The sequence below is a fragment of the Eumetopias jubatus genome, unplaced genomic scaffold (assembly GCF_037043125.1).
Source record: "Eumetopias jubatus isolate StellerSeaLion01/CBP00866 unplaced genomic scaffold, mEumJub1_p1.0 scaffold_7, whole genome shotgun sequence".
In the NCBI taxonomy this organism is placed as follows: domain Eukaryota; kingdom Metazoa; phylum Chordata; class Mammalia; order Carnivora; family Otariidae; genus Eumetopias; species Eumetopias jubatus.
In genome coordinates, this window is record NW_028274813.1 from 111,459,698 (window position 1) to 111,486,704 (window position 27,007).

Here is a 27,007-nt window from a genome sequence, read left to right on the forward strand (position 1 = left end):
AAAATTAATCTTAGATCCTGCAGTTTGTGTTAAAAGACAAGAGAAGAATTACTTTATGGCTCTTTTCCCTCTGTGTACCCAAATGAAGCATCCTGTATTTGGAAGAAAACCCTTTCCCCATGACACAAGCTGGATCAAGGTTTTCTGCAGGGGGTTCTGCTTTGCTAGCTGGCTCATCCGCCAGCTCTCCACTGCTGCTACCTCAGTCTTCATTCCTCAAACCTGCAAAGCCCTTACCTCCTCCTGCACTCTGCGACTTCAGAGAAAACAGCAACTATCTTGAACTCCTTCAGCTTTCCTGACACCAAATCTACAAACCTACCTGCACCTGTACCCATTTTTAAGCATTCTTCACTCCTATTGCAATGACCCTCATAGCAAAAGGCTAATCCCTTAACCTATGCACTGGACCTTGTGCAAACAACACACACACAACAACATCATCATCATCATCATCATCATCATCATCATCATCATCATCCACTTCTCTGCTGGCTCCTTTCCATCAGCATCTAGATGTATAGATGTATTAAATCTCTCCATCTTTAAAAATAAATAGAAGCATGATCTCATGTCTTCCTCTAGATACTGACCTTTTGCTTTCCTCCTCTTTAACAGCCAAATCTAAAGTGTCACAATTTCTCACCTCCCTCTCATTTCTCAGCCCACTTTAATCTAGATTCTGCTCCCACTACTGTACAAAAAATGCTCAGTAAGATCATTTATGGTTCTTATTTTTACTAGTCTTCCTAGCAATGTTAAACCTTCCTTTTCAAACCACTCTTTAACTGATGTGGTACCTAGTTTTCCTAGTACTTCTCTGACCATTCTTTCTTATTTTCAAGTTTCTTATCAAGTTTATTCTCAACTTGATAGAGATTCTCAGGATTTTGTCCCAAAAGCCCTCTTCTCCTCATTCTGTCCAAACTTCCTAGGCTCTCCCAGCCATTCCCCAGGCCAATGATAAATTTGGGCACTTCTGACCTGTACTTCTCTCCTGAACTCTTCCAAAATTCTACCTGTGTATCCTCTACTAGACATCTTCCTTTAGGATATTTCATTAGCAACTCAAACCCAACAAATCCTAAAGCTCAACTCCTCTTCCCCCATCATCAAACCTGCTTTATCCATATTCCCTACCTCCAGAAATGACACCACTGCCCACCAAGTTCTCGCCAGAAATCTAGGAGCCATCCTTGACTTGTCTCTTTCTCACACATTCCACATCTATCAATCTCCTAATCATGTTTGTTGCACATCTTAAATATCCTTTAAATTTGTGTATGTCTATCATCAATACCACCACTGTCGTCCAAACAACCATCAGCTTTCATCTGGACTGCCCCAATAGCTTCTAGGGTAGTCTTCCAGTATTCATGCATACTCTCCATCCCTCAGTCCATTTTATATTCTGCCAATATCTTAAAGCTCAGCATAATCTGGCTCCTTCCTGCTTTTCCCACGTCTTTATGAGCTAAACCACCCTTGCCCTAGTTTACTGTGCTCCAGCTCTGCAGACTTTCTTGTAGTTCCTCCAACACAACCCATTCTTTATTTCCCTTAAAGTCTTCCCTCCTAATGATCTCTCTCCCTCTGATTCCCCCACACTCTTCATCAGGGAAACTCCTATGTCATCTCTTCCTCAGGGAAATCTTCCCTGCTGCAGCAGACTAATTTGCTTTCAGTGTGCCCAAATCATATGTAATTTTTGGTGTTAAATCTCTCTTCCCACTAAACTGTAAATGCCCTGGAGGCTAGGGACCATGTCTGATTTGTTCATCATTGAATCCCTGCTGCTTAATATAGTGCCTGGCACATAGACACTGGTTGTTATTTGTTGAATGAAAAGGTGCAAATACAGAAGCAATTTATCAGAAAGAGCCCATCATCCCTCCATGGCACTGCAATAGGAATCAAAATGCCATGTTATCAGCATAACGTTTCATGCTTGCATAAGAGCAAGCTATCATGGGGGAAGGGAGGTTGATGAACTTAAGCAACCTGACAGAAAACAAGAAACTCACGAAACATATAACTCTAATGTGGACATCTCTTCAATTTATCTGCTGATTTGAGATTTTCCCATTTTACAAAGCTGTAATCCCTGTGTAAGCATTTCTTTCCCCCACTTTCTTTTTCCTAAGTAAACTCTACATCCAACATTGGGCTTGAACTCACGACCCCGAGAACAAAAGTTGCATGCTGTGCCAGCTGAGCCAGCCAGGCGCCCCATGTGTAAGCAGTTTTAATTCTGCTTTTTTACAAATTTCCACCCTAAATCATTGTCTACTTGTTATGTTTAAAGGCAACATGGGATTACCTCAAGTTAATAGGTCATGATTTTCTTAGCCATTTCCCCACTGCTAGGCCTTTTGGTTAGTTCTGACGTTGCTAGGAATAGCAGTGCTACAAACACTATTCATAAATAACTTTTTTGTTTCAAATTATCTCCTTGAGGAATATAAGAGTGGAATTAGGACATCAAAGCATATGAGCAATTTCTATCCCTTCATATAGATAGAGAGTTCTCAAAAGAAAGAATCAGTGTATAGTACCATTAAAAATATATAATACAGAAGCACCTGTGTGGCTGAGTCAGTAAAGCATCTGACTTGGTTTCGGCCTAGGTCATCTTAGGGTCATCGTGAGATTGCACATCTTAAATATCTCCCTCTGTGTGATTTCCTCCCTCTTGAGATTCTCTCCCTCTCCTCCTACCCCTCCTCCTGCTTGTGCACTCTCTCTCTCTAAAATAAATGAAATCCTTGAATATATATATGCTATGTATTATATGCAATATATAATACAAAACCTAAATCTAATTCCATGTAGTCCTACCAACATTGGGTTTTATACTTGTTTAAATTTATTTCGTGAAGTTTAAAAGATAATAACTTTTATTGAGCTCTTTCTATGTGCCAGGGACTTCAAAGGATTTGATATGAATTTTCCCATTTAATAATCACCATAAAACTGTAGGGTAGATGCTATCTCCTCCCTTTTAGTAATGAGAAAACTAAGGCTTAGCATTGCTCAAGTCAAGTAACTCGATAAGGTTTAAATGTAGATGTACTGATTCCAGAACTGTACTCTTAACCAACATAATGTTTGTTAGTGATGGTGTTTTTTTCTGTTTTATTTTCTCAAAAGGAATAACCTCTCTGATTTCAGGAGTATAGTGTAATATACTTCTAGAAAGCTTGTTGTTTGTTGAGGTAAATATCTAGATGGACCTTTTGCTTGAGAAAAGTCAACTCCCTGGGTTGGCTTGAGTGGGTTGGGGGGATACAAAGAAAGATCAGTTACTCCAAACAATAAAAGGAAAGAAATTTGAATTTTCGTTGGATTCCCTAGGAAAAGAGAATGAAGCCTAGGTAAGAAAGAAGTGGAGGGAGATTGATGAGAAGAACTGAGATGGGATGCCTGCCAGAAACACAGCAGGAGGCAGGGGCCTGCTGGAGATGACTAGTGAGAAGTTTCCCAAGATAGTGGAAAATGGCTTTCCATTTCTGTGAGCAGTCACGTATACACTGACTTTGAAGTTGTTTTCTGTTTTGTGCTGTAGCCTTCCATTAACTCTAAACCTTGTGTGCAATTTGGATACACCCAGCCATCTTGGTGGTGGGTCATTTGCAAGAATGAAGGAAAAGGACAGGCACAGCATGGGCAAGAGGGGCAATAGCCAGAGGACAAGCAGGCTGCACCCTGGTCTGACCCACGAGATAGAGAAGCAACTTGGAAACGCTTGGGGAAATTGAAGTCTCAGGACTTCCCACAGTGGGTGGAAATGGGGCTGGGGCCATTTTGGTATTGAGAGAATGACCCTTAAACATTAAATTGTTCGGGGTTGCCAGATCGGAAACTTTGGAGTTGTATTCAAGTTGAAAAAGTACTTTTGTTCAGACACAGTGAAAGAAATATGATTTATTAGCAGCATTTGTCAGTCCTTGATATAGAGTACTTAACTTCCTGATCTCGCAGTGAAGGTGTGCCACAGGGCTCCAGACCTCCAGCCTCTCCTCTGTGGACAGATTCAGTCCCTTGGTGATATCTCATCCAGGTTCATGCTTCTAGATACGATCCCTATGTCGACAGTTCCCAAATTTGTATCTCCCAGACTTCTCTCCAGTGTTGCCCACTTGACATTCCCCACTTACCCAGATGAGTTTAAAACTCATCTCAAATTTAGCATGTCCAATATTACATTTCTGATATTCCTTCCTCAAACCGCACCACTCATGGTTTTCTCCATCTCGGTCATTGGCAACTCTATCCATCCTTTCAAGCCAAAACACAGAGTCATCCTTTATCACTCTTTTTCTGTCATATCCCATCTCTAGTTTGACAGGCAAGTCTGTTATTTTTACCTTCAGAATATATCCAGAATCTGCCCATTCCCACCGTCTCTACTTCTACCACTCTGGTCAGAACCACCATCATCTCTCACCTGTATTGCCACAAAAGTCTCAGATTAACCCCCTGCTTCCACCTCCCCCAACCCCCAGCAGCCAAGGGTGATCCTTTTAAAACCTGTACAGGAAAAGCTTGTTGCTCCTCTGCTTCCCATTTCATTCACAGTAAAAGCCTAAGTTCTTCCAGTGGTCTTCTGTGATCTCCCCATCCCCTGCCACCCTGCCCTGCCCCACTATTACCTCTTTCACCTCACTTCCTTGCCCTGCCCCCTTGTTGTCTCTCTTCAGCTCCACCTGCATCCTTGATGTTACTGAACAAAGCCAGGCACCTTAAAACTTTTGCATTGGCTATTCTGCCTGGAATGCCCCACAAAGTGTATTCTCTCACTTCTTTTACATCTTTACTTAAATATCAACTTTTCAGTCAGATCTTCCCTTAACCATCATCCTCTTTTATTTTTTTATTTTAATTCCAGTATAGTTAATGTATAGTGTTGTAGGTTTCAGGTACAATATAGGGCTTCGGTAATTCTATACATTACTCAGTGCTCATCATGATAAGTGTACTCTTAATCCCAACACCTATTTCACCCATCCCCCCACCCACCTCCCCTCTGGTGACCATCTGTTTGTTCTCTATATAAAGAGTCTGTTTTTTGGTTTGTCTCTTTTTTTTCTTTGTTCATTTGTTTCTTAAATTCCACATATGAGTGAAACCATATGGTATTTGTCTTTCTCTGACTTATTTCACTTAGCATTATACCCTCTAGATTCATCCATGTTGTTGCAAATGGTAAGATTTCATTTTTTATGGCTGAGTAATATTCCATATATAATATGGAATATTAATATAAGGGTGTGTATATATGTACATATATATATATACACACCATCTCTTCTTTATCCTGTTCATCTGTTGATGGACACTTGGGCTGCTTCCACAACTTTGCTATTGTAAATAGTGCTGCTATAAACATAGGGGTGCATGTATCTTTTCAAATTAGTGTTTTCAGATTCTTTGGCTAAATACCCAGGAGTGGAATTACTGGATCATATGTGTGGTAATTCTTTTTAATTTTTTGAGGAACCTCTATACTGTTTTCTGCAGTGGCTGTACCAGTCTGCATTCCCACCAGCAGTGCATGACCATTATCCTCTTTTAATTGCAGTATCTCATCAGCATTTCCAATCCCAATTCTCTTGCTTTACGCTTTTTCCTTTAGCACTTAATCACCTTCTAGCATACTGTATAATGTATTGTTATAATTAACTATTATAATTTAGTATCTTTGTTGCTTATTATCTTATCTTCCTCCACTCACCACTACAATATATAAGCTCCACGAAGCTAAAGATCTCTTTGTACCTTGTTCACTAATATATCCCAAGCACTTAGCATCATGCCTAAGTCATTCAATGCCTAACTCACTCAATGATAATTATCTGAGTGAAAAAAATGAAAATGAAAATGAAAATGAAATCTGTCATCCCCAGCAACAGAATGAGAATCTAAGTCCACAATTTCATACAAGAATACACATTTTCCTTTAGACCAGGGATCAGCAAACTTCTTCTTAAATAATAATAAATATTATAGGCTTACAGTTCATACGGTCTCTGTTGTAACTACACAGCCTCTGCCTTGGGAGCTCTAAGGTGGCCAGAGACTGTATATATAAACAAATGGGCGTGACTGTGTTCCAATAAAACTATTTAGAAAAATGAGCAGCCAACTAGTGGGCTGTACTTCACTGATTTCTCCTTTAGACAAAGACATATCTCAGTAAATCATAACTCTTCATTGGCAGGCTAAGCTCTACCCATCAACTTTACTAATTGCCAAAAACAAAATTTTGGAAAAGTGAATGCAAACCTAGCAAAATTACAGATGAGTAGCTTCTCTGCCTGCAGACAGATTGGGCATTCCTTACTCAAAGTGGCTGTTGAGCAATATAGGACTTGGGGGTGGGAGATAGGGAGAAAAACCCTGATATCAGCCACTTTCTGACTAATGAGTGTAGAACACATTATCTGTAGCTTTGGAGTATCCTCTAGAGGTTTCTAATATGCAGAATGATCTACTTCTGAGACCTCTTTTCTCTAGGCCATTAAGTTCTTTGGCATTGATGATGAATTTCCTGTAGAAAAGAAACCACTTTTATTTTTGTCAGCTATTCTAAAAGTCAATAGATGGACACAGTGGTTGTAAAAATACCTGCCAATATCCTGAGGCCCGAGCCCTAATCTCCTGCCATCTAGACCAGTGATTCCCAATCAGGGGCAGTTTCGCCTCACAGGGGACATTTGGCAACATCTGAAGATGTCTTTGGTTATCACACCAAGGGGCGGTGGCGGGGGGGGGGGTGCTACTGGTGTGAGGTGGACAGAGGCCCAGGATGCAGCTAAGCATCCTACAATGCACAGAAAACCCCTATAACAAAGAACTCGGCAGCCCAAAATATCAGTAGTGCTGAAGTTGAGAAACCATGATCTCGACTATTCTGCTGGACTTTTTTTTTTAATTTTATTTTATTATGTTAATCACCATACATTACGTCATTAGTTTTTGTTGTAGTGTTCCATGATTCATTGTTTGCGTATAACACCCAGTGCTCCATTCAGTACGTGCCCTCTTTAATACCCATCACCAGGCTAACCCATCCCCCCAACCCCCCTCCCCTCTAGAACCCTCAGTTTGTTTCTCAGAGTCCATAGTCTCTCATGGTTCATCTCCCCCTCCAATTTACCCCCCCTTTGTTTTTCCCTTCCTACCTTTTTTTTTTTAAATATAATGTATTATTTGTTTCAGAGGTACAGGTCTGTGATTCAACAGTCTTAACACAATTCACAGCGCTCACCATAGCACATACCCTCCCCAATGTCTATCACCCAGCCACCCCATCCCTCCCACCCCCCACCACTCCAGCAACCCTCAGTTTGTTTCCTGAGATTAAGAATTCCTCATACCAGTGAGATCATATGATACTCGTCTTTTTCTGATTGACTTATTTCGCTTGGACTTTTATTTTTATTTTTTTAAAAGATTTTATTTATTTATTTGACAGAGAGAGAAACACAGCGAGAGAGGGAACCCAAGCAGGGGCAGAGGGAGAGGGAGAAGCAGGCTTCCTGCGGAGCAGGGAGCCCGATGCGGGGCTCGATCCCAAGACCCTGGGATCATGACCTGAGCGGAAGGCAGACGCTTAATGACCGAGCCACCCAGGTGCCCCTCGCTTGGACTTTTAATCTGCTTTGTACTCCACTGCCAAACCAGCATTCCTAAACCACCAAATTTATCTAAACATCACTCCTAAGCTTCAGTAGCTCCAGTAGCCCCTCATTGCCTGAAAGTTCAAATCTTTCCTTCTCATCCTGGCATTTAAATCCCTCAGGATTTTGCCCACTTGTGTTTTCATTCCCCAGCAGGAACTCTGCTTCTCACAAGTTTTCATCCGCACCATCCTCCACACAGTCCTTTTTACCAATGTTATCCCTCGCACACGTACCTTGTGAGGCTCCTCCCCACATCTCTTCTCTGATCCAGCTCTTACTCATTCTTTGAAGCCCACACACGCTTCACACCCCTCTGCCAATGAGTTGGTCCCTTTTTTGTACCACTCCCTTCTGTACTTACCATGGGCTCACATGTTTTACACTGTTAGAATAGCTCTTCCCTCTATCTTGTTTCCTCAATAAACTCCCTGAAGGGTTCCACATTGTATTTCTGGCCTTTCGGTCTCAGTTTGCACAGCATAAGGTGTGAAAACTGTATGGTTGTATTGAGAGATTCTTGTATTGAGAGTCAAATGAGATGAGTATAAAAAGCACCTTGTACAGGGCCTGGTACCCAGTTAAGTGCTCAGAAAATTATAGTATCATAGTATCTATAGGAGCATACAATCAGGAGCCCACAGAAGGTGCTTAATAAATCTTTTAATAGTAGTTACGTACTGGAGAGAGCATGCATTCAGACTAGCCTGGTATTTGGAACTAACAGCAAAGAAAAACTTGCATCAGAAATTCTACACCAATTAACACGCCTCCATGCTAGAGTGAATCCAGGAGAAGTGGGTGTCACATTTTCTCAAAGTGGTGCCTAAGCCAACCTTTCTGCCTTTAACAAGTTAATGAATAGCTCATGAGTAAGCTTTGCCCACTCTGGCCCACTTTAGAAGGCTGCCGAATAGGATAGGATGTCGATAGGCCACACTCAGCTTTGCTGGGGTCCCAGCTGTAACCTCCCTAAGTGATTCTGCTCTCAGCAGCTGGAGGCTCTGATATCCCTAGAGAAGTGGGCACCAGCGGGATGAGGCTGCAAAGAGGTCCTGGCCTTTCCCCAAGTGGAAGAGAGCCTTGTCTCAGATCTTGTGAGAGAAGGGAGTGGGGCCTGGTATTCCGAGCAGCCCAGGTTTGGCTTTGGGCCAGGCACTGAGTGGCAAACAAGAAGGAACACATTCCGGGAAGGCAAGGAGCCCTGCCAACGCAACGGGGGCCGGACAAGCTGGGCCTGCTGGGCGCCAGGTGCTCCTTGGCTCTGTGGAGGTCAGGCACTCAGGGAAATGCACTCGGGTTTCTCTGGATTATCGTTTCAGAGGCTTAAACACCTCCCTCCCTCTCACTTCAGGTGGACAAAGCAGTGCTAAACCTCTAAACCTGAATCCTCTGCTCTCTGGGTTCTAGCCCCTCATCTCTGAATGAAGGTAGGAGAGGAAGGAGTGTTGTGGCCTCCTGAGATCACACTTTGGGGGAGCCAGGTTTCTGTAATTCTGTGCCCTGAGTAAAAGAAGATGCTGCTGACAGCAAGGGCAGGTCAAGGGGAAACCTGGGATTTCTATGCCCTTGTTGGAAGAGTAGCCGAGCTCCCCACCCTCCCCCTCCTACATCCACCCATCCCCTCACCCCACACCCCCAAACAACACATGCTGGTTCTTCACACCTGCCAGGTCTGCCTCCCTACTGGCCTGACCTTCAGGTCTGGAGAGCCTTTGGGAAGGCATTCCATTCTGCCCCCCACCAACCCCCCTCCCCCCCCATGAAAGAAGAGGAAAAGGAAAAGAGAAACGACCAAAGGAGACCGTGGAGAAATGGCCACGGGAGCTTGCCAGAGCTCCCCTTCTGCCGCTGGATAGGCGATGCACTGGACTCGGACCAGACCTGGCCCGGTTTCACCCCACAAGGGAACAGCAGCCGGGGCCTTTCTCTGCCGAAGGAGAATGAAGTCTGGTCCTCTCTGCGGCTCCAGCTCCTGCTGGGCTTTGCTGCCACCTTGTGGCCTAGATGGCATCTCTTCCCCCTCAAGGAGACCAGCCTGGAGATCTGGCTTCAGTCCCCGCCTGAGGCAAACCTGAGAGCCTTCTCTGAGAAGCTTCTCTACCCTAGGACACCCTGCTTCTGCAGCCCAGCAGCTGGGAGAGAGGGGCAGCCCAGGTTCATGACCTCACCCAGCTCGACAGGTGTCCTAATGCCATGGCCACCAGGTAGGCGGGCCAAGGCTGGCTGGCTGGGGGCCAGGGGTAGGGGTGGGGGCAGTCTCTTACTCACAGGAGACCCCTGTGGGTTACAGTTCAGCCAGAGCTCCCCTCATTCCTGAATGTCCTTTTCACCAGAGCCCCTGCTCCTCCCACGACCCTGCCTTGTCTGGCTACACCCATGTTGTAAAACCCAGGCTCCTGCATATATATATATATATATTCTCCAATGTCTCCAAATTTAAGGCAGTTGTTTCTTCCTTATAAAGCTAGCTCATTTCAACTTTAAAATTATAAGGATTGTATGCCCTCTCTGTGATGCTGCTGCTATGAACCAGTCCCTGAGAATAATGGAAAGGGGTATATTATGTAGATTATCAGCCATATTTTCCTGCATATTACATTCACGTGTTTATTTCATCTAGCAAAAGAAAGCATTTGTTTTCAGCAACCACTGATCCTACAGACTCCAAACTTTCTGATCTGAGCAGCAGTACCCAGGGATTGTATAAAGTCCAAATTCCCTTTTACTGTCTACCTCTCCAGCCTCTTTGTTTGTGTGTGTGTGTGTGGTAAAATACACATAAAATTTACTGTCATCACTTTTAAGTGTATAGTTCCATAGTGTCAAGTATATTCCCATTGTTGTGCAACCATCATCACTGTCTCCAGAACTCTGTTCGTCTTGTAAAACTGAAACTCTATGCCCATTAAACAATAACTCTCGCTTCCCTTCCCCCCAGCCCCTGGCAAACACCACTCTACTTTCTGTCTCTATGAATGTGACCACTCTAGGTACCTCATATAAGTGGAATCATACAGTGTTTATCTTTTTTTTTCTAAAGATTTATTTATTTGAGAGTGTGTGTGTGAGCAGGGGGAGGAGCAGAGGGAGAGGGAGAAGAAGACTCCCCACTGAGCACGGAGCCCAATACAGGGGTTCGATCCCAAGACCCTGAGATCATGACCTGAGTCGAAATCAAGAGACAGTGGCTCAGCTGACTGAGCCACCCAGGTGCCCCACTGTTTGCTTTTTTGTGGCTGGCTTATTTCACTTGGCAGAATGTCCTCAAAGTTCATCCATATTATAGCATGTGTTAGAATTTTCCTCCTTTTTAAGGATGAGTAACATTCCATTGTATGCATATACCACATTTTGCTTATCCATTCATTGGTTAATAGACACCTGACCTGGGTTGCTTCCACCTTTCGGCTATTATGAGTAATGCTCCTCTGAACGTGGGTGTGCAGATAGATAACTCTTCAAACTCTGCTTTCAGTTCTTTTGGGTATACAGCCAGGAGTGGTATTACTGGATCATATGGTAATTGCCTTTAGTGTTTTGAAAAACTGCCATACTATTTTGCACAGCGGCAGCGGCACCATTTTACATTCCCACCTGCAGTGCATAAGGCCTCCAATTTCCCCACATCCTCACCAACACTTGTTTTCTGTTTGAGAGTAGCCGTCCTAATGTGTGTGAAGTGGCGCCTGATTGTGGTTCTGATTTCCCTAGTGACTAGTGATGCTGAGCATCTTTTCATGTGCCTGTCGGCCATTTGTATCTCTTCTTCGGAGAAATGTCCATTCAAGTTCCTTACCCATTTTTTAATTGGTTGTATATGTTGTTGGTGTTGACCTCTCCAACCTCTTTCCACATCACTCTCCCACCTGATCAGTATCCTAGCGTCATGCAGAGTCTCTCTGTGCAGAAGAGACATATGTGTTCTCTCCTACGTTTTGCAGTTACTGATCCATTTGCCACGAAATGCTCCTCCCGTGGCTGGTTCCTCATCCTTTAACATTAATCTAAAAGTCACTTCAGAGAACCTTTCCTGACCGACCACCCATCTATAGCCAACTCCCCATTTACTCATATCACCGTTTCTCCCCTTCATGGAACCTAACCACAATCTGTACTTACCTTGCTTGTTTACATATTTACTTGGAACTTATGTTTACATGGTGTGTAAGTGCCATGGGGACACAGAGATACTGAGTGACATGTTCACTGCTATATCCCCAGTGCCCCGCATAGTACCTGGCTCGTGCTCTGGGCTCAGTATTTGCTGAATGAATGAATCACTACTAGAAGGGGCATCCTAGGGAAAAAGAAAGGTAACGTGACACAAATTGGAACTTCACCTCCCTAACCTAGGCTCGATGTCATAGAAAAGGACACAGGGATTTTCTGGCTCGGAGTTCTGGACTTGAATTCCTGAGTCAGAAGCACAGTACCATTTGAACCCAGGACGTTGCTTTGGAGCTGCCCAAGAGAAATAGGGAAGCCTTCTCGGTGTCCCCTCAGCAGAGGCAGGAGGCTGCGGAGGTTTCCTGTGGCTGCTCTTCACCTTCCCAGTATGCCTGAAGTATGAGGCGGCTCAGCCACAGCCCTGTGAGATTTGCAGAGTACTCGAGATTCTGGGGATGACTTGGGCCCCGTCAGTCTCCTTAGTGCCAAATATGTTAACATGAGGACCTTTTGTGAGTCGTCAAAAGATAAAAATGAACTTTCCATACCACAGGACACTAGAAAAAATCAAATGTTTATATTTTAAAATATTTTCAAAGGCTACTGCCATGCTGGAACAACCCAAGGATAGTCGAACCAATCTCTCAGGGACTCAAAGGGACTCAGCCAGTGCAAGCAGTTCTGTATAAATACACATAGTTTACAAATGAACACAAGGGAAAGGACAGTGGCCCCACAGGACCAGGCTGAGGAACAAAAGGGAGAAACGGACAAGGGGCCCTCCAGAGTGACAGGCACACTCATGCCCAAGAGGACCTCCAGAGCCACCTCCCCTATAGCATGCCTCTTGCCTTTTCTGAGCCCAGGGCATGGCTGGAGACCGGATTCACCAGCATGTTGGCACAGCTACCCATGACTTGGTACCTCTGGTGGCCTCTCACGAGCCTCTGGCTCAACCTAGCAGGGCTCAGAGAATGGACCTGTTCTCCCTGCCCTTCAGCAAGGACCAAGGCGGGGAGACACTGGGGCAAGTAGGACTATTTCCCTGAAAAATGATAAAAAGGAGTGTTGAAGGGGGCTGGTTCCAAAAAAAGGATGGGTTTTTATCCAGTGTGGTGCTGTGGGGAGAATGGAATATGAGTTCCCCTGACACCCACAGAGGTGGTACAAGCAACCCCCCAGGCAGGCTCTAAGCTTAATCCTAGAAACTGCAGCGGGGAAGAATAAAGAGACCGCTCGTCTGAGCTTAGGGACTTGTCACCTACAGATCCGTCCCCCACATCCTCATTTGGGTTTGTCATAAACAGGACAATCATGGCTCCACAATAACTCATTTCCACTTGGATTTTTCCCTGATTAACCTCTCAGGTGTTTGAAGAAGGAAAAGCAGTGACTGTTTCTGACACACTCACCCCATCACCAGTGACTTTGCCTGACACACCTGACCTCCTCACGAAGGCCCTTCTAGAACCCCCAAAGGCACTGTCTTGGCATACTGGAGTCCCAGGGAGAGCAGGCAGAGTTCTGAGGCACTTGGAGAGATGGAGAACTCTCTAAGGCAAAGCTACCACTGTGTCCACTCTTCCCATCCCCCACCTCTCTTGTCCCCAGAGGTATCAGACAGAACCCCTTGACCTGGTCCCTGCACTGTACCAGGCCCACCTTGGACACCCCGACCTTATTCATGGAGTGGAGGACCCTCCCCCATGGCCTGCAACTCCCCGATTCCAAGTGACACGAGTGAGCTCTGCCCTGCGGTGGCCCAACACCCTCATGCCCAGCTGCCCAGCCACATCTCCCCAACAGGCTGCTATTGGTCATGGCCTCTCAGGCAGTCAGGCAGGGAGTACAAAGCCAGCTCAAATCAAAGCCACCGACCTTCCCCTCCCCACCCCCCATCCTCTACTTCCTGCCTGGGGCACCTTAGAACTGTTTGAGCACACCAGGGGAAGAGGCAGTACCAGGTCTGTGACCACAGTGACCACAGGCCCTGTTCCACCTGTCTCACCAGGAAGTGGCAGCTAAGGACACAGAACGCTGGACCTCGGCCCTCCTTCGCAGCCCCTGCCACCATCCTCTGCTGCAAGTACTGTCCTCCGGATTCAGCCAGCCTCCTCATGAGGGGCGGGAACCTTCCCCTCTGGCTGGGATCCTAGCTACGCACCCTCCTCTGGTCGTTCCTAGCTCCCCCACCCCACCTCCCCTGTCTGCTCTGGGCCTGACAGGTGCCTAGCTCCCAGTCCCTTTGGGCCCCAGGACAGGGACCCTTGGGGGCCCCAGTGAGAGCACAGTATGTTGGGAGAGAGCAGAGCCCCACTGGTGGCTTGCGTCTGGGCCTATGTGCCACTACTGCCGCGAGCCACGTGGCCGTGGAGAGCTGCATTCCAGGTACCAAATCGTGGCCTTTGTCCCTTGGGTGGTTCCTAGTGCTCTGCCTCTGTGCCAGACTGTTTCCAAGGAACACGCTAACTTTCTTTGTCCAAGGGCTTGCTGAAGCTTAGTATGCAGAATTTCTCGGCTGGTTCCAAGAATCTGGCTTCGTGTCTTAGTCCCCAAATTGTAGGAGCTTTGTCAACAGCAGGGATAAGAGTTGCAGGGAGGAGGAAGGATCTGGAGTATTTTCCTTCATACTCCGTCTCAGCACAGCAACAGCGTAAACCACGGGGGTCACTGGTGGAAGCTTAGCACCCAGAGCGTTCTTCTTGGAGAAGCCAAGGTGGTTGTTACCTGCACACAGGAGATCCCCAGATCAGAGAAGGGGCCTTACCCTGCGCACTGTGTCCAACCTTGCTTGCGCCAGCCCAAGGGCAGGGCCAAGTCCAACCAGGACAACAAGCAGCCTGGCCATAGGTATTGGCTCCTGTCCTTTACCTCCAATCCCTAAGGCACTGGGAAGAGACAGGACTTCACCTGTGCCCAGGGACCGGGCCATCCCAATTCAGGGAGCATAACTGCTGTTCTAGCCAGGAGATGCGGACTGCCAGATAGGATGAGGCCATGACCAAGAAGCAGATCCTAGAGGAAGAGAGATAAGAAGGATATCTTATCTGGAAAAAGGACATTTTTGGAGGCTCACCAAAAATAGGAGTGGGGACAAAGCTACTTCCTGCAACTGGCAGAATTAAAGAACTCGTTGCCTCTCAGCTACATTTCGGCCTGGAAATCTTTGTTCCCAGAGGCCATGTGGGGGTCCTGAGACTCGTCCCCATGGAGGTGTCTTTGAAGCCCAGCAGGAATTCTGGGTCCTTAAACTGAGCCCACCTTCCCTCTGACCAGCCACCTTGGTCCTCTGCCTCCTCTTCAAGGCCGCTAAGATTATCCCCCAAGGTGGTACGCCCCTTCTCCCAGCAAGTGCTGAGGCTGACAGTTGGAACTCAGCCAGCAGAACCAGAGGAAGATCATGAGGTAAGGTGAGGGGAAGCCAGGGGCCCCACCATGCTCACCATTCGGCTGGTCCTTAGGCAGAATTACAGACAAGTCTGGGGTTCCAAAAACTGCTCTAAAGGTGGGTGGCAGGAAGGCCATGGCTCTCCCCTAGTCTATCTGATGGCCCTCTCCAATTTTGTCAGCTGTCCCCCTCCCCAGTCCCGTGCAACTTTCCCTTTTTTCAATAGCTTCGTATCCTGCCCCTCCCTACTGCACAGCCTTAACCCTAAATTACAGGGGTGCATGAATAAAGACTGGAGGCACTTTGTCTTGCTACAGAAGGTAGCCTCCAGACACCACTCAGGAGCTTTCAGTTGACTTAGGACCTTCCCCTCACTCTGGACATTGACCTCCCCACACACAGAGGCCCCTGCTCCAAACAGCCAGACACCCAGATGAGTTTGACCCCTCCCATCTCCAATATAGTCACCTACAGCACAAAGATGACCTTGAGGAGCTGGTAATCCCAGAGCCTCAGCTCCCCGTCGCTCCTGGGCTCTTCCTCCAGCTTCTCCTCCTCACAGACGGCCTTCTCTGTGATAGGAGAGCAGTTAGGCTTCGTCCTGTGGCAGGACGCCCAGCCCAGCAAGGAGCAAGCCCACCTCCCCTCATTCTCAAGCTGCTTAGGCTTTTGGCTTGGCTTTCCCTTATGGATTTGGATAAAGTACGAAACAGCTCTCAGAAGCCTTGCTGGCTGTGATTTTTCCATTTTGCAGAAGTGGGGGCAGGGAAAGCCTGGTCTTTGCAAACAGTTGTCACAGACGAGCACCCTGAGCTCACCAGACCCGGGAGGCTTCCTGGAGGGAAAGAAGCTGTCCGTGGAGTCCATGGATGCCCGAGGTATACAAGGGATGTTGTCTGGGAGCGACAGGGACCTGGAGGCTGGGCACACTTTTCTCCACTTCATCTCAGGGATGAGGACTTCCTGCAGAGAAGGCAGGAGAAACTGTCTCTCTATGACCCTTGGGATGTCACTTGTCCTAAGGGGCCCACAATGGGTTTATCAAAGCTTTTCCAGGTACTACCAATACAGATACCTAGTGAGCATGATGGCAGGTACCCAGAAGGAGGGAAACCATTGCCTTAGCAACCACATGTCTCTCTTACCTGCTTCCTTGCTGGGACCAGCCATTCTTCCGGGGAACAATGTCTTTGAAGACTGCTACTATAGAACCACAGTGGGATCCAAGACGTGAGCTAACCCAGGTACGTGCTCAGATCCGCTGAGCCCAGGAAAGCTTGGCACGATGTATCTTAGATTGGATAAGTCCTCCTAATCTGGACTCTGACCCTAAGTACATCACTGACCTTAGCAGGGGGTACTTAGGGTCCCCATCAACAAAAATGGGAACAGCACCTTCTATCCCCTGCATAGTATAGTGCATATTATATGCTTGGCTAAATGCTTAGTGGTTAGTGAAGGAGACTTCAAACACCCTGGGGTCATTTCCATCCCCATCACCGTTCTAGCAACTAAGCTCTGCCTACCCAGAACCCCAGCAGCAAAGGAAACTGCTGGGACCTCGGCATCTCAAATGAGTCTGAGTTCTACAGTGATAGCCTTTGGAGTTCTTCCCCGAGGACATCTCCATCCCCTGGAAGGCCCTCCTGACCTAAACACTGCTAAAGAAAAGAGGATGGTCACTGGCTCTGTGGCTGTACAGGTGTGGGATCCAACCTGGGCAGTGTTCTGGAGGCTGGACATCTGTTCTGCTCAGAAAGTCAGCAGATCTGCCCAGGACCTAGTGGCTCCGCATGGCATGGAGCATGTCAGGTCTAGGGGACCCCCTGGCATAGCCTGGCCACTGGCTCTTGAGCCTGGAAGGGGACGAGGGGACATTGTGGGCTGCTGCCCGGGAGGCCCTGAAGCCTCAGAGCCATAGGCTCCCTCACACCCGCAGCTTTCGCTTCCAACCTCAGTTCTCACCAGGGACTCGCACTCAGGTTCCTCCGGAAATTCTCTTACACTCAGGCTCTTCTTGCTGGAAGGCTAAGGAAGAAAGGGAACTGGGGTCACTTGTCCACCAGGAACAGCCAAGGTCAGGAGTGAGGAAGTGTTAGCACTCTCCAAGAGAGCTTTACCTCCAAATAAGCCACCTTGGGTCAGAGGAAGCCTAGCTCCCAGAGTTTGCCAGAGTCGCCTAGTTAGTGCTGGAGCAGAGGGTAAATCCAAGGCAATGTACTTCCCCATGCTGCTGCCCCTCCCCACTTCCTCAGCGTGGGCCAAAGAGAGCTGTAGGCATACCGGAAAGCAGCCACGTGCTTCTGTCTGCACGCTGAGGGCATACACATGGGGACACACAGCGGCCACTGGACTCAAAGAGACATGCTCATAAGCATAGACACCCCGTCCAAGGACTAAGCTCAGATACACTGGGCCTGAGCCCATTACTCGCCTCTCCCTGCTCTTGATCCCTGTGCTGGAGAGACGGGCCAACCTCTCCCAACAGCCTTGTCCCAAGACCTCAGTCTAGGCCTGAGCAACCGCCCTGGCCCAACTCCTGCCCCGGAGCTCCATACCTGGAGGTGTGTGCAGACCCTCCTCAGCATGTCATATACACTGTCCCGGGAAAGCAGTGACACAAAGATGTACTGGGACAGAGAAAGAAAACAGAAAAGGGTGGTGTAAGTACAGACTGGAGAGAGTACCAGAGTCAGGATCCTGGGGCTGGGACAGGAGACTTACAAGGGATGGCCGGCCCAGAGACTCACTGACCTTCTGGCTGGTGTTGGTGGTGATGGCCAGGCCATTGGGAAGAAGCCGCGCCATCTTGTGTTTTTTGATCATTTGGACAGACACTACGGGAATGACCACCTGAGGGAGGAGATGCATGCTTCTCCAGGACTCACCCCCAAGGACACAGTCCCTTTGCTTCCTGCATAGTGCCCCCTGACTGGCAGTCAGCCAAGCATGGACACCATGGAGAAGGCTGGCCCTATGTGGGAGAATATGTGAGCGTTCTACTCTCTGATGCAGGCTCCCCTTCCAGGTGTCCCACCGCCCTGCCCCTGCCCTCTGGGCTCTCACCCTATTATCCAGGAGGCCAAGGCTGGTTGCCCTGGTGAACCCCATACTCCAGTAATGGAGTTTCCCTGAGCCACCACCTGGCCACAATTATGGCTCCCCCAAAGTGTGACATACCACTCTGATTCTGAAGGCATTTCAGAGGTACCCATAGGCAGAATAAATTGGCTGTGAACTGTTCTAGACTCTGGAGTCTAGATTGGGGCCCTGCTTTGGAAGGGGTGAAGCTACTTCCCTGGAGACCAGGTGGGATGCCTCACAGTGAGAGGCTTCACCAGGTGCCTAATGCCCGCAGGGTAGGGGCCCTGTCTCTTTCCCAGCTGGGGCCTCATGGGCCCATTGCAGCCCTTACCACTTATTACTACCTTTATATCCTTGCCAAAGAGGCTGGCATGGAAGCAGAGCCAGTTGGGGGAGATGTAGAGCCGGCCCTGGAGAAGGAGGTCTCTCTGGAGGGCGCAGGAACACACTGGGAAGTCATAGGAAAGAAGACTGCCATGAGCAACCCCGAAGGCCCAGGGCCTACGTCCTCACACTCAGGAGTCCAGAGCCCAGCCTCAGGGACTGCCTTGCTCAGAACCCCCCTTCCCAACCCCAGGCCCCAAACCACCCATTCCACCAGCACCCTGAGTCCTTCTCAAGAGTCCTGACTGCCCCACCTGAGCCCACCAAACTGCTAGATCTTTCCTCTTCCTCTACTCATGCTTCAGAGGGTTCCCTAAGCCTGGATTCTCACTCCCTTGGGCAGAACTCCTTGCCCTGCCCTGGAGAGAGGGCCTCGATTGTGTCCCACATGCTCACTGAGAAGCCTGAGCAGGAAAGAAAAGTCATGGATAAGAACAGAACAGAAATAAATTTGGAAGCCCTGACACTGCCCCAAGAATACTTTCATAAATCCCATTTCAGATCCTCCATCTGCCCGGTCTTCTCAGACTTCTAAAGAAAACAGGCGCAACCACATGCAAAGGGCAGCCAGTTCCCATATCAAAATTGTGCCTTGGAGGCTCCAGAGGAGAGGACCTGGGCCTCAGGCACTCTAGGCACCTGTCCAGGCACACCTGGGAGACAGCTCACCTTTGAGAACCACCTCCTCCAAGGGAATGTCCTTAAACAGCTTGTGGTATTGTTGGTTGTATTTACTCAGTAGCGTCTGCAAACACACAAGCTGGGGCTGAGAAGTCCCAAAGGGGCCCTGCACCAGCCACCAGGAAATAATGCCATGGGGGCAGGGGCTCCGGGGACTTAGCACCAAGCAGTCGGCAAAGAGCCAGCAGGGGTGAGAGGCTGAGTCCCTAGCGCAGCTTGTCTCTCGGTGACATGACGACAGGAGGTCCTGACGGGCAGCACTGACGGGAAGGGGACGCACCACCCCACCCAGGAGGGGACAGTCACTCAGGTTTCCCTTGGTGACAGGCCTTGGCGGCCAAGGAGCCAACAGTCCCTGGATTCGGGCTGCCCAGAGCCCCTCCCTTGATGGGCAGTGAAAAGGCAGCCTCCACGCACTTACCCCTTCTCGGCCACACTTCTTTATCTCTTCACCCTTCAAGCCTTCTGGCCAGTGCAGACTGCAAAGGAGACATTCCATTCCAGGGACAAGGAACCCTTGAGTCCTGCCCATACATCCTTGGTGCCAGGTCTGCCCTGGCTTCAAGCCAGAAGCTTGGGGGAGAGATTGAAGACTGAGGCCCTTCTCTAGGAGCCACAGCAAGGTGATAAGCAACAGGGAGGACGGAGCTCAGCCCTGGGGAAGGGCACTCGTGCACGCTGGGAGCCTTCCTCCCAGACAGCAGTGGGCAGCGGGCCCCCCAGGAGGTATGCTCCTCCTGAGCCTCCATCTCCCATCTCCCAGAGATGCTTAGGAGCTGCCCACCCCTGGGTATCAAAAACCCTCTCCCACGTCTCTGGCCAAAGGATAAGCAGAGGAGCAGACCCAAGGATAGGTGAGCAGGAGACACAGGGATCGGGACCAGTTTGCAGGTGAGGTGGAGATGTCAGACTCACGGCTCCGGGGCCTGGCCATGGGCCATGATCCCGGCAGGACTGCCCTCCTTGCAGCCTCCTCCCTCCCGGCAGCCTGGAGCTCAGCAGACTCACCTGACCTGAGGGAGGCTACCAAGGCTGAAGGAGAGGGGGTGGTGCTGGAACGCAAAGCTTTGCCCTGGCCAGGTTGGCCTGAGGACAGGTGGGCAGGGAGGAGGCCGGTAATCTGAGAAGCCTAGACTCTGCTAGGTCCCCGTGTGCCGGGACAGGCCCCGGACTGGGAAGAAGAGGCGCGGGGCAGCCTATGCCCAGCCTAACACCAGACGCAAGGTCCCCTTTCTGCCCCTTCTTTAAGCCCTTTGCCCCTTTCTTATTTTTTATTTAAACACCAGCCAGTTAACATACAGTGCAATATTAATTTCAGGCGTACAATAAAGTGATTCGATACTTCCATACATCACCCTCATCACGACAAGTGCACTCCTTCAACCCCATCACCCATGTCAGCCATCCCTCCACCCACCTCCCTGCTGGTGCCCATCAGTGTGTTCTCTTGAGTCCAGAGTCTGTTTCTTGGTTTGTCCCTCTCTCTCTCCGCTTCTCCCCTTTGCTCGTTTGATTTGTCTCTTAAATTCCACATATGAGTGAAATCATATGGTATTTGTCTTTCTCGGACTTAATTTCACTTAGCATAATACTCTCTAGCTCCAACCATGTCATTGCAAATGGCAAGATTTCATTCTTTTTTATCTGCCCCTTTCTTTTTTTTTTAAAGATTTTATTTATTTGAGAGAGAGAGAATGAGAGACAGAGAGCACGAGAGGGAAGAGGGTCAGAGGGAGAAGCAGACTCCCCGCTGAGCAGCGAGCCCGATGTGGGACTCGATCCCAGGACTCCAGGATCACGACCTGAGCCGAAGGCAGTCGCTTAACCAACTGAGCCACCCAGGCGCCCTGCCTCTTTCTTTAATGTCCTCCTGAAGGCTTCCCACCCCCCATCCATAGGTATCTCTGACTGGGAGGGGCCTCACCTGGAGTCCAGGGGTGCCTGAACCTTGGCTAGTTTCTCTGAGCAGGACACGGGGCTCTTCAGAGAAGCCGTCTTTCCGTGCATCTGTTGGTCGCTGCACAGAAACAGGCCCACATCAGGAAGGGCGGCTCTGTGGGAGCACCTTTCCCTAGCAACTTCACACGCCCAGGCCGGCTCCTCTGCCCGCACCCCAGACGGGCCCTGCTATTCAGGCGGAGGCTGAAGATGTGACCGGTCAGAGGCAGCAGCTCAGGCAGGAGTGCTCTGGTTCCTGACAGAGGGGGCAATCTCATGCCGCCTTTTCTGGAAGCCTGCAGGTCAGTTTATGCCCAGCCCGGAAAGAAAATCAGCCTACCTTAGTGGAGCACCAGGCAGGTAGGCCTGGCCCACCCTTGAGAAAGCACAGTGGGAAGGAGGACTCTAAGACTTGCTCACAGCTGACAGAAGTTCCTGAGGGGCCTGGGCGGCATTCCCATAAGCCATCGGGATCTGGGAAAGGATGCTGAGCACAGGAGGCTGAAGCAGAGCTGAGGAACTGGTGCAGTGAGGGTGTGTGTGAGGGGGGGGGGTCTCCAGTCAGCCCACAGGTAACCATGGGCTGGGAGGGGAGGAGCGGACCCGCACCAGGAGGTGGTCTGGTGGCCTTCGGACGGACAGGGCACCTTGGCCCTGAGAGCCAAGCCATCTCAAAAATGTCACAGAGAGGGGGCCCTGGAGGGAGGAGCCGCCATCTCCCTGGGCAGGTAGGGCTCCCCAGTGGCTTTTGAGTTCATGCCTCCCCTAAACAGCTCTAAAGCATAGGGTCCCCCGTTCCTGCCCCTCCAGGAGACAGGCTAGGAATCAATAAAGCCTGAGCAGTCCAACTCACCCCCAACAGAGTGGGCCCAGAAGCTGACAGGAAGAGAGGGTGGCCAAGAAGCAGGGCCAAGGCAGGGCACCGTGGTGGTCGCAAACAGGCTACAAGGTCCTGGGCAGATAAGGAGCTGGAACCTGAAGCCTGCAAATACCAGCCCGCAGTCCCTCTCAGCTCTCACTGGGGTGAGTCAAAGTTCTCTTCTTCAAGAACAGAGTTGCCCACTCAGCTGAGATCTGCCAAGACCCTCAGAGATGAGATAGTCTGACCCCCTACCATGCTGTGTACACAGTAGGAAACAGACCAGCCAAGGGACCCAGTATCACACAGTGAAGAGCCAGGTGACCTCACCCTACAAAATCAGCCCATCCACAGCCCTGTGGCCTGGTGACCTCTGTCCTTGCCCTTATGGAGAATTTTGGTGCACAAATCAACATAGGTTTCCTGAATCTTGCAAAGCGACAAGTTTTGCTAGTGATTTGACCCTTTTGACCCCCAAAGGTAATTTCTAGATTTATTTGGTTCCATCATTTCACATTTCAAGAGGGTTTTTCCTCCCCCTCTTGATTTTTATTATGCTCATTATAGAAAATATGAAAAAGATAAAACCTATAAATATGATGATCAAAATCCCCCAGAAGGAAAAAAATCTTCAAAAATCACCCAAAGGTTTATGCATAAATATACAATTTATGGGAATGGAATTATGCATTATAAAATGTAAGTCTTACTTTTGTTGCTTAACATGATCTCATGAGGAATTCCCCGTGTCCCTGCCCATGGCTGAGACAGATTCTCAGAAGTGTGATTCATGGGTGGAGAATGTATATTTCTCAGGCTCTTTAGACCCACTCCCAAAGTGCTTCCAGATACTCTACTGGTGACCATGACCATCAGCCTGTTTCCCAACATCGAGTCCTTACCCTGGCTATTCACTTTTTCTCACTTTTGCAAATTTGGTACGTGAAAACATGCTATTTTCATTTCTATTTCTGCTTACGGAGGGGTTGAACGAGTTTTCCCATGTAGGCATATGAACCCCTGGAACTTCCACCTGTGAATCGTCTATGAGGATCTCCACCTTTGTCTTATTGATTTGTATTAAATGCTTTTTCGAGAACATTAATCCTTAGTTTAACATGTTTGCAAACATCTCCCCCAGTGTGTCATTTGCCTTTAGTTTTGTTCCATTTTTCTGTGGTGGATTCCTTCCACGTCTTCCATCTCTCGGTTCCCCACTTGGCTTGCATGCTTTGGTTGGAGAGTCCCCCAACGCAGAACGTGTACAAGTCAAACCGCTGAGCCCTTGGAGAGCTTGGACCCTGCAGCCTGTGGTCTTTCCTGGGCCACCAGGGAAGAGAAGGGTGGGTGTGGGGCCCACTTGAAGGAACACACTCTAACCTGGAGGACCAGGGATCGAGTGAGACCCCCAAGCAGGACCTTGGCCATGGTCTCAGTGGCAGGGAGCCTGTCACTCAGGCACTGGAAAGGGTGATTGGAGGTGTCAGGGCCGCAGGAGCTCAGAGAGCAGACAGAGCAAGAGTCACAGAAGGGCTCCCAGAGAAAAGGAAGCCGAACCTTACCGGCTGGGTAGGACTATCGCCCCGCATAGGTTCCCATACTCTAACTTTCCGTTCATAATCATGCCTGTGCGGGGATCCTAGACCGAACTCATCCTTAGGTCCGGCATGACTTTCTCCGGGAGAGGGGAGCCTGCCCTCCGCCCTCTCCCGGCCTAGTGAGGAGCCCCCGCGGCAGACACTCACAGCACCCCAATCCCTGCCTCCCTCTGGGCACTCGTCACACCGGGTTGGTGCCTGAACTGCTCATCTCCAGGGGCTCCAGCATGGCAGGGACCCTGCCTCCTCCCTCACTGAAGGCCCTGAGCTGGGGGCAGTGCCAGCGTGTGGCAGTCACACACGGCCCGTTTGAGGAATGACCCTGTGGGGACAGGAAGTGAGGCTGGAGAAGGGACAGACCACGAGAAAAACAAAAGAAGGCTCTGCACATTTCCCACAGCATCTCCAGGAAGAGAAGAACGGGGGTAAAACACAGTCACTGGGAGCAAATGGCTTTCAAATATCCTTAAACTTAAAAGCAACTCCTTTACGCATGATGAACAGGATGGTTACAAGCCATTCCGACCTGTCCATCTGTGAAGGCCAGTCCCTCCTGGCCGGCCTCCTAATGTTCCTGATACAGAGACCCCACCTGGGGCCCCAAGATACTGCTTTCAAAATGATCAAGTCAGACTTTCCACCAATTAGTCTTCTCCCCTACAGTGTTTAGATGAGTAAAAATAAAGACACGGGAGCGAAGTCAGATGCACAGGTAGGCCTGGGGCAGAGTGGTCACCACAGAACCAGTCAGGAGGGGAGCCCCCAAGGACCCACTGGGCCCTGCCACAGAAGGCCAGGAAGGGGGCTTCAAGAGCAGGAAGCTGGAGAATGGGGGGGCCAGCCTGGGTCCCCTCCCCACCATGCTGGTGGCCTCTGTGCATTCCCACACAGACCTCCTCGAGCCAGTTGCTCTGTGTGTTGTGAACGACGCCCCCAGCCCATCCAGTCCCACCCACCTCCACACTGTGGGGTAAGATCAGAAGTCCTCAAATCCGTGTCTGTTTTTCCAATCAAAGCCCCCCACCCCAAAATATCATTATTGTAATCAAGGGGAGGCCCAATACTTTGGACATTAGAGAGGGTAGAAAAGGTTGGGGAAGGCCCCGATGGGGCCCTTTCACCCTGCTGAGCCTGGTCCCAGGGCAGGATGCCTCTCCAGAGGACGCAGCAGGAACTTGACCCGCCCGCAAGCCTTCCTTCATTCCCTCCACAAATACTGAGCTTTATCGTGCCATGAGCCCCGCGTGGGGCCTGCCGCTTGGGGCTGCTGAAAGGGCAGGGATGGGCAGCTAGCAGATCCAGGGAGATGTCAGGAGAGGAGCCAGGCCAGTCAAGAAAGGGGGGGCCACAGAGAGAGCAGGAGAGGAAGAGAGACAACGAGGAAGGAATCCAGAGGTGCCAGAGTTGAGCTGCGTCCTACAAACTCAGGGATCATGCTTCACAGGACACCTGCCATGTGCACTCCACTCTCAATGTTTCCCAGGCTCAAAATACTCCCACTAGGCGGGCACTCCCAAATCTAAATCTCTAACCTTGACACCCCCTCTCCTCCTGAGCTTCAGCCCGCCATCGGGATGCACCCAGCAAGGCGCGCTCGGTGTCACCCCCTCGATCTGCTTCCTTCCGAGCACCCAACATCCCTGAAAGGTTCCTCCTGCCACAGCGGCCCCAGCCAGAATCCGTAGCTCTCTCCTCCACGCCCCCTACGACCAATCGATCCCCAAGGCCCCAAGAGCCCTACCACCACTTAACCCATGACACCATTCACTTTCTCCACTCCTGCTGCGCGGGCCAGCCGCCATCACCGCTGTCCTCTCCGCGGATGCGGGCGACAAGCTTGCTCACATGCCTGGCCCTCTCCGCACCTGCACGGCCAACAGAGCCACCTGGGGCCCAGACCCGATCCCGCCGCTCTGCAACTGGTGTTCCTTCTTGAGTTCCCTCTCGCCTCCTCTGCAGGCCTTCCTGAGCATCCTGCTTCCCTTCCCAGGCTCCCCCACAAGGCTCCCCCGAGCCCCAGCTTCCTTGCCGCCGTCGCCCTCCCCAGGGACGCGTCCTCCGCACCTGGAATTCCTCTCCACGCGCATCCACCCGGGGAATTCCACTCATCTTTCGAGCCCCAGTTCAAATGTCACCTCCTCTGCGAAGCCTTCCCTAGTTTCCCCCCTATAGAGTTGGTCAGTCCCTCCTCTGTGGTCCCTCGTCCCCTCCGTCATGCTGTTGCCCCAGCACTTACCACACCAGACTGTGCTTGTCTGTTTACACATCCGTCTGCCCCCAGTCAACTCTGAGCTCCACCAGGGGTGTGTCTCATACACCCCCGTATCCCCAGCACAAAGCAGGCACCTAGTGTTTGCTACCGTGAAGGAAGGAGACAGAGAGAGATGGTGACACTCCCAGAGGGGGGAGGGGAGGAAAAAGCCAGGCAGCAGGAGGGAATGAGGACGGAGGACGGAGCCCATGGGGCCCCTGCGGGCGGATGGAGCCTGGCCGTGGAGCAGTCGTCAGCACCAGCTCAGCACCGCCAGGCACCCAGTCCATCCTGGCTGACTGATCAAACGGGGAGCTCAAGTGGAAGGCAGAAGACATAAGAAAAAGGAGAAAGTGGCTCAGACGGGATGGGATAGACATGGTATTTGGGGCCCTCCTGCCTCCCCTGCACTGTCCACTGAAGGGCATGCCCCTGGGCTGTCCTGTGCCCAGGCAACACTCCTCCAGCTTACCCAGCCCCTTGTCCACATTTAACCCTTCGTAGCCCCAGGGCAAACCTCCCCCCCCTCCTCCCGGGGCTCCTCCAAGCCTCCAGCCGGAGCCATACCCCAGCCACGCTGAAGCAAAAAGCCAGGCCTAGCAGCCTGAGCCGGGCCTTCAGGGTCGCAGGCAGGTCCCCTGGGCAACTCGGCTACCTCCCAAGTTGACTTCTCCTGGGCATTCGAGATACTAGAGCATCCTGTGGGGCCTGCCAGCCCTTCTCAAGGCCGGGCCCAGCAACAGTTTCTCCCCTTCAGCAGCCAGCTAGGACCCTGGGCCCCAGGGACCTCCAAGTAGAGGGTTCCAAACAAAAAAAACACACCTTAGCACCACATCCCTGAAAGCACAAAACTCACAGCCCACCGAGGTGGCCCACCTCCACCTCCGCGCACGGTGCACCACCTCCTTCACAGAGGAGAGAGACCGTCCGGTCAACTCTGATGTGCAGCCTTCTGGCTACACGTGAACATCA

General features: G+C 50.1%; 1 protein-coding gene across 1 annotated transcript; it reads right to left on the reverse strand.

Annotated features, from left to right (window-relative positions):
- Positions 1–14,758: 14,758 nt before the first annotated feature.
- Positions 14,759–25,871, reverse strand: GRAMD2A (GRAM domain containing 2A). Its single transcript, XM_028099918.2, has 13 exons — positions 25,650–25,871; positions 23,972–24,052; positions 23,567–23,647; positions 21,314–21,513; positions 19,811–19,868; positions 19,378–19,453; positions 18,669–18,772; positions 17,995–18,093; positions 17,799–17,870; positions 17,206–17,268; positions 16,059–16,203; positions 15,713–15,812; positions 14,759–14,867 (listed from the first exon to the last, which is right to left on the reverse strand). Exons 1-13 carry the CDS (start codon positions 25,869–25,871, stop codon positions 14,759–14,761), a joined length of 1,410 nt encoding a protein of 469 aa, XP_027955719.2.
- Between the last annotated feature and the right edge of the window lie 1,136 nt (positions 25,872–27,007).

Excerpts from the sequence above, each read along its gene's own strand:
- GRAMD2A (XM_028099918.2), bottom strand. The coding sequence starts at position 25,871 with ATGCGCGTGGAGAGGAATTCCAGGTGCGGAGGACGCGTCCCTGGGGAG. Across the intron at positions 18,773-19,377 it reads GGAGGAGGTGGTTCTCAAAG|TGTGTTCCTGCGCCCTCCAG; the intron begins GTGAGCTGTCTC and ends ATGACTTCCCAG. Across the intron at positions 18,094-18,668 it reads TCTTTGGCAAGGATATAAAG|GTGGTCATTCCCGTAGTGTC; the intron begins GTAGTAATAAGT and ends CTCCTCCCTCAG.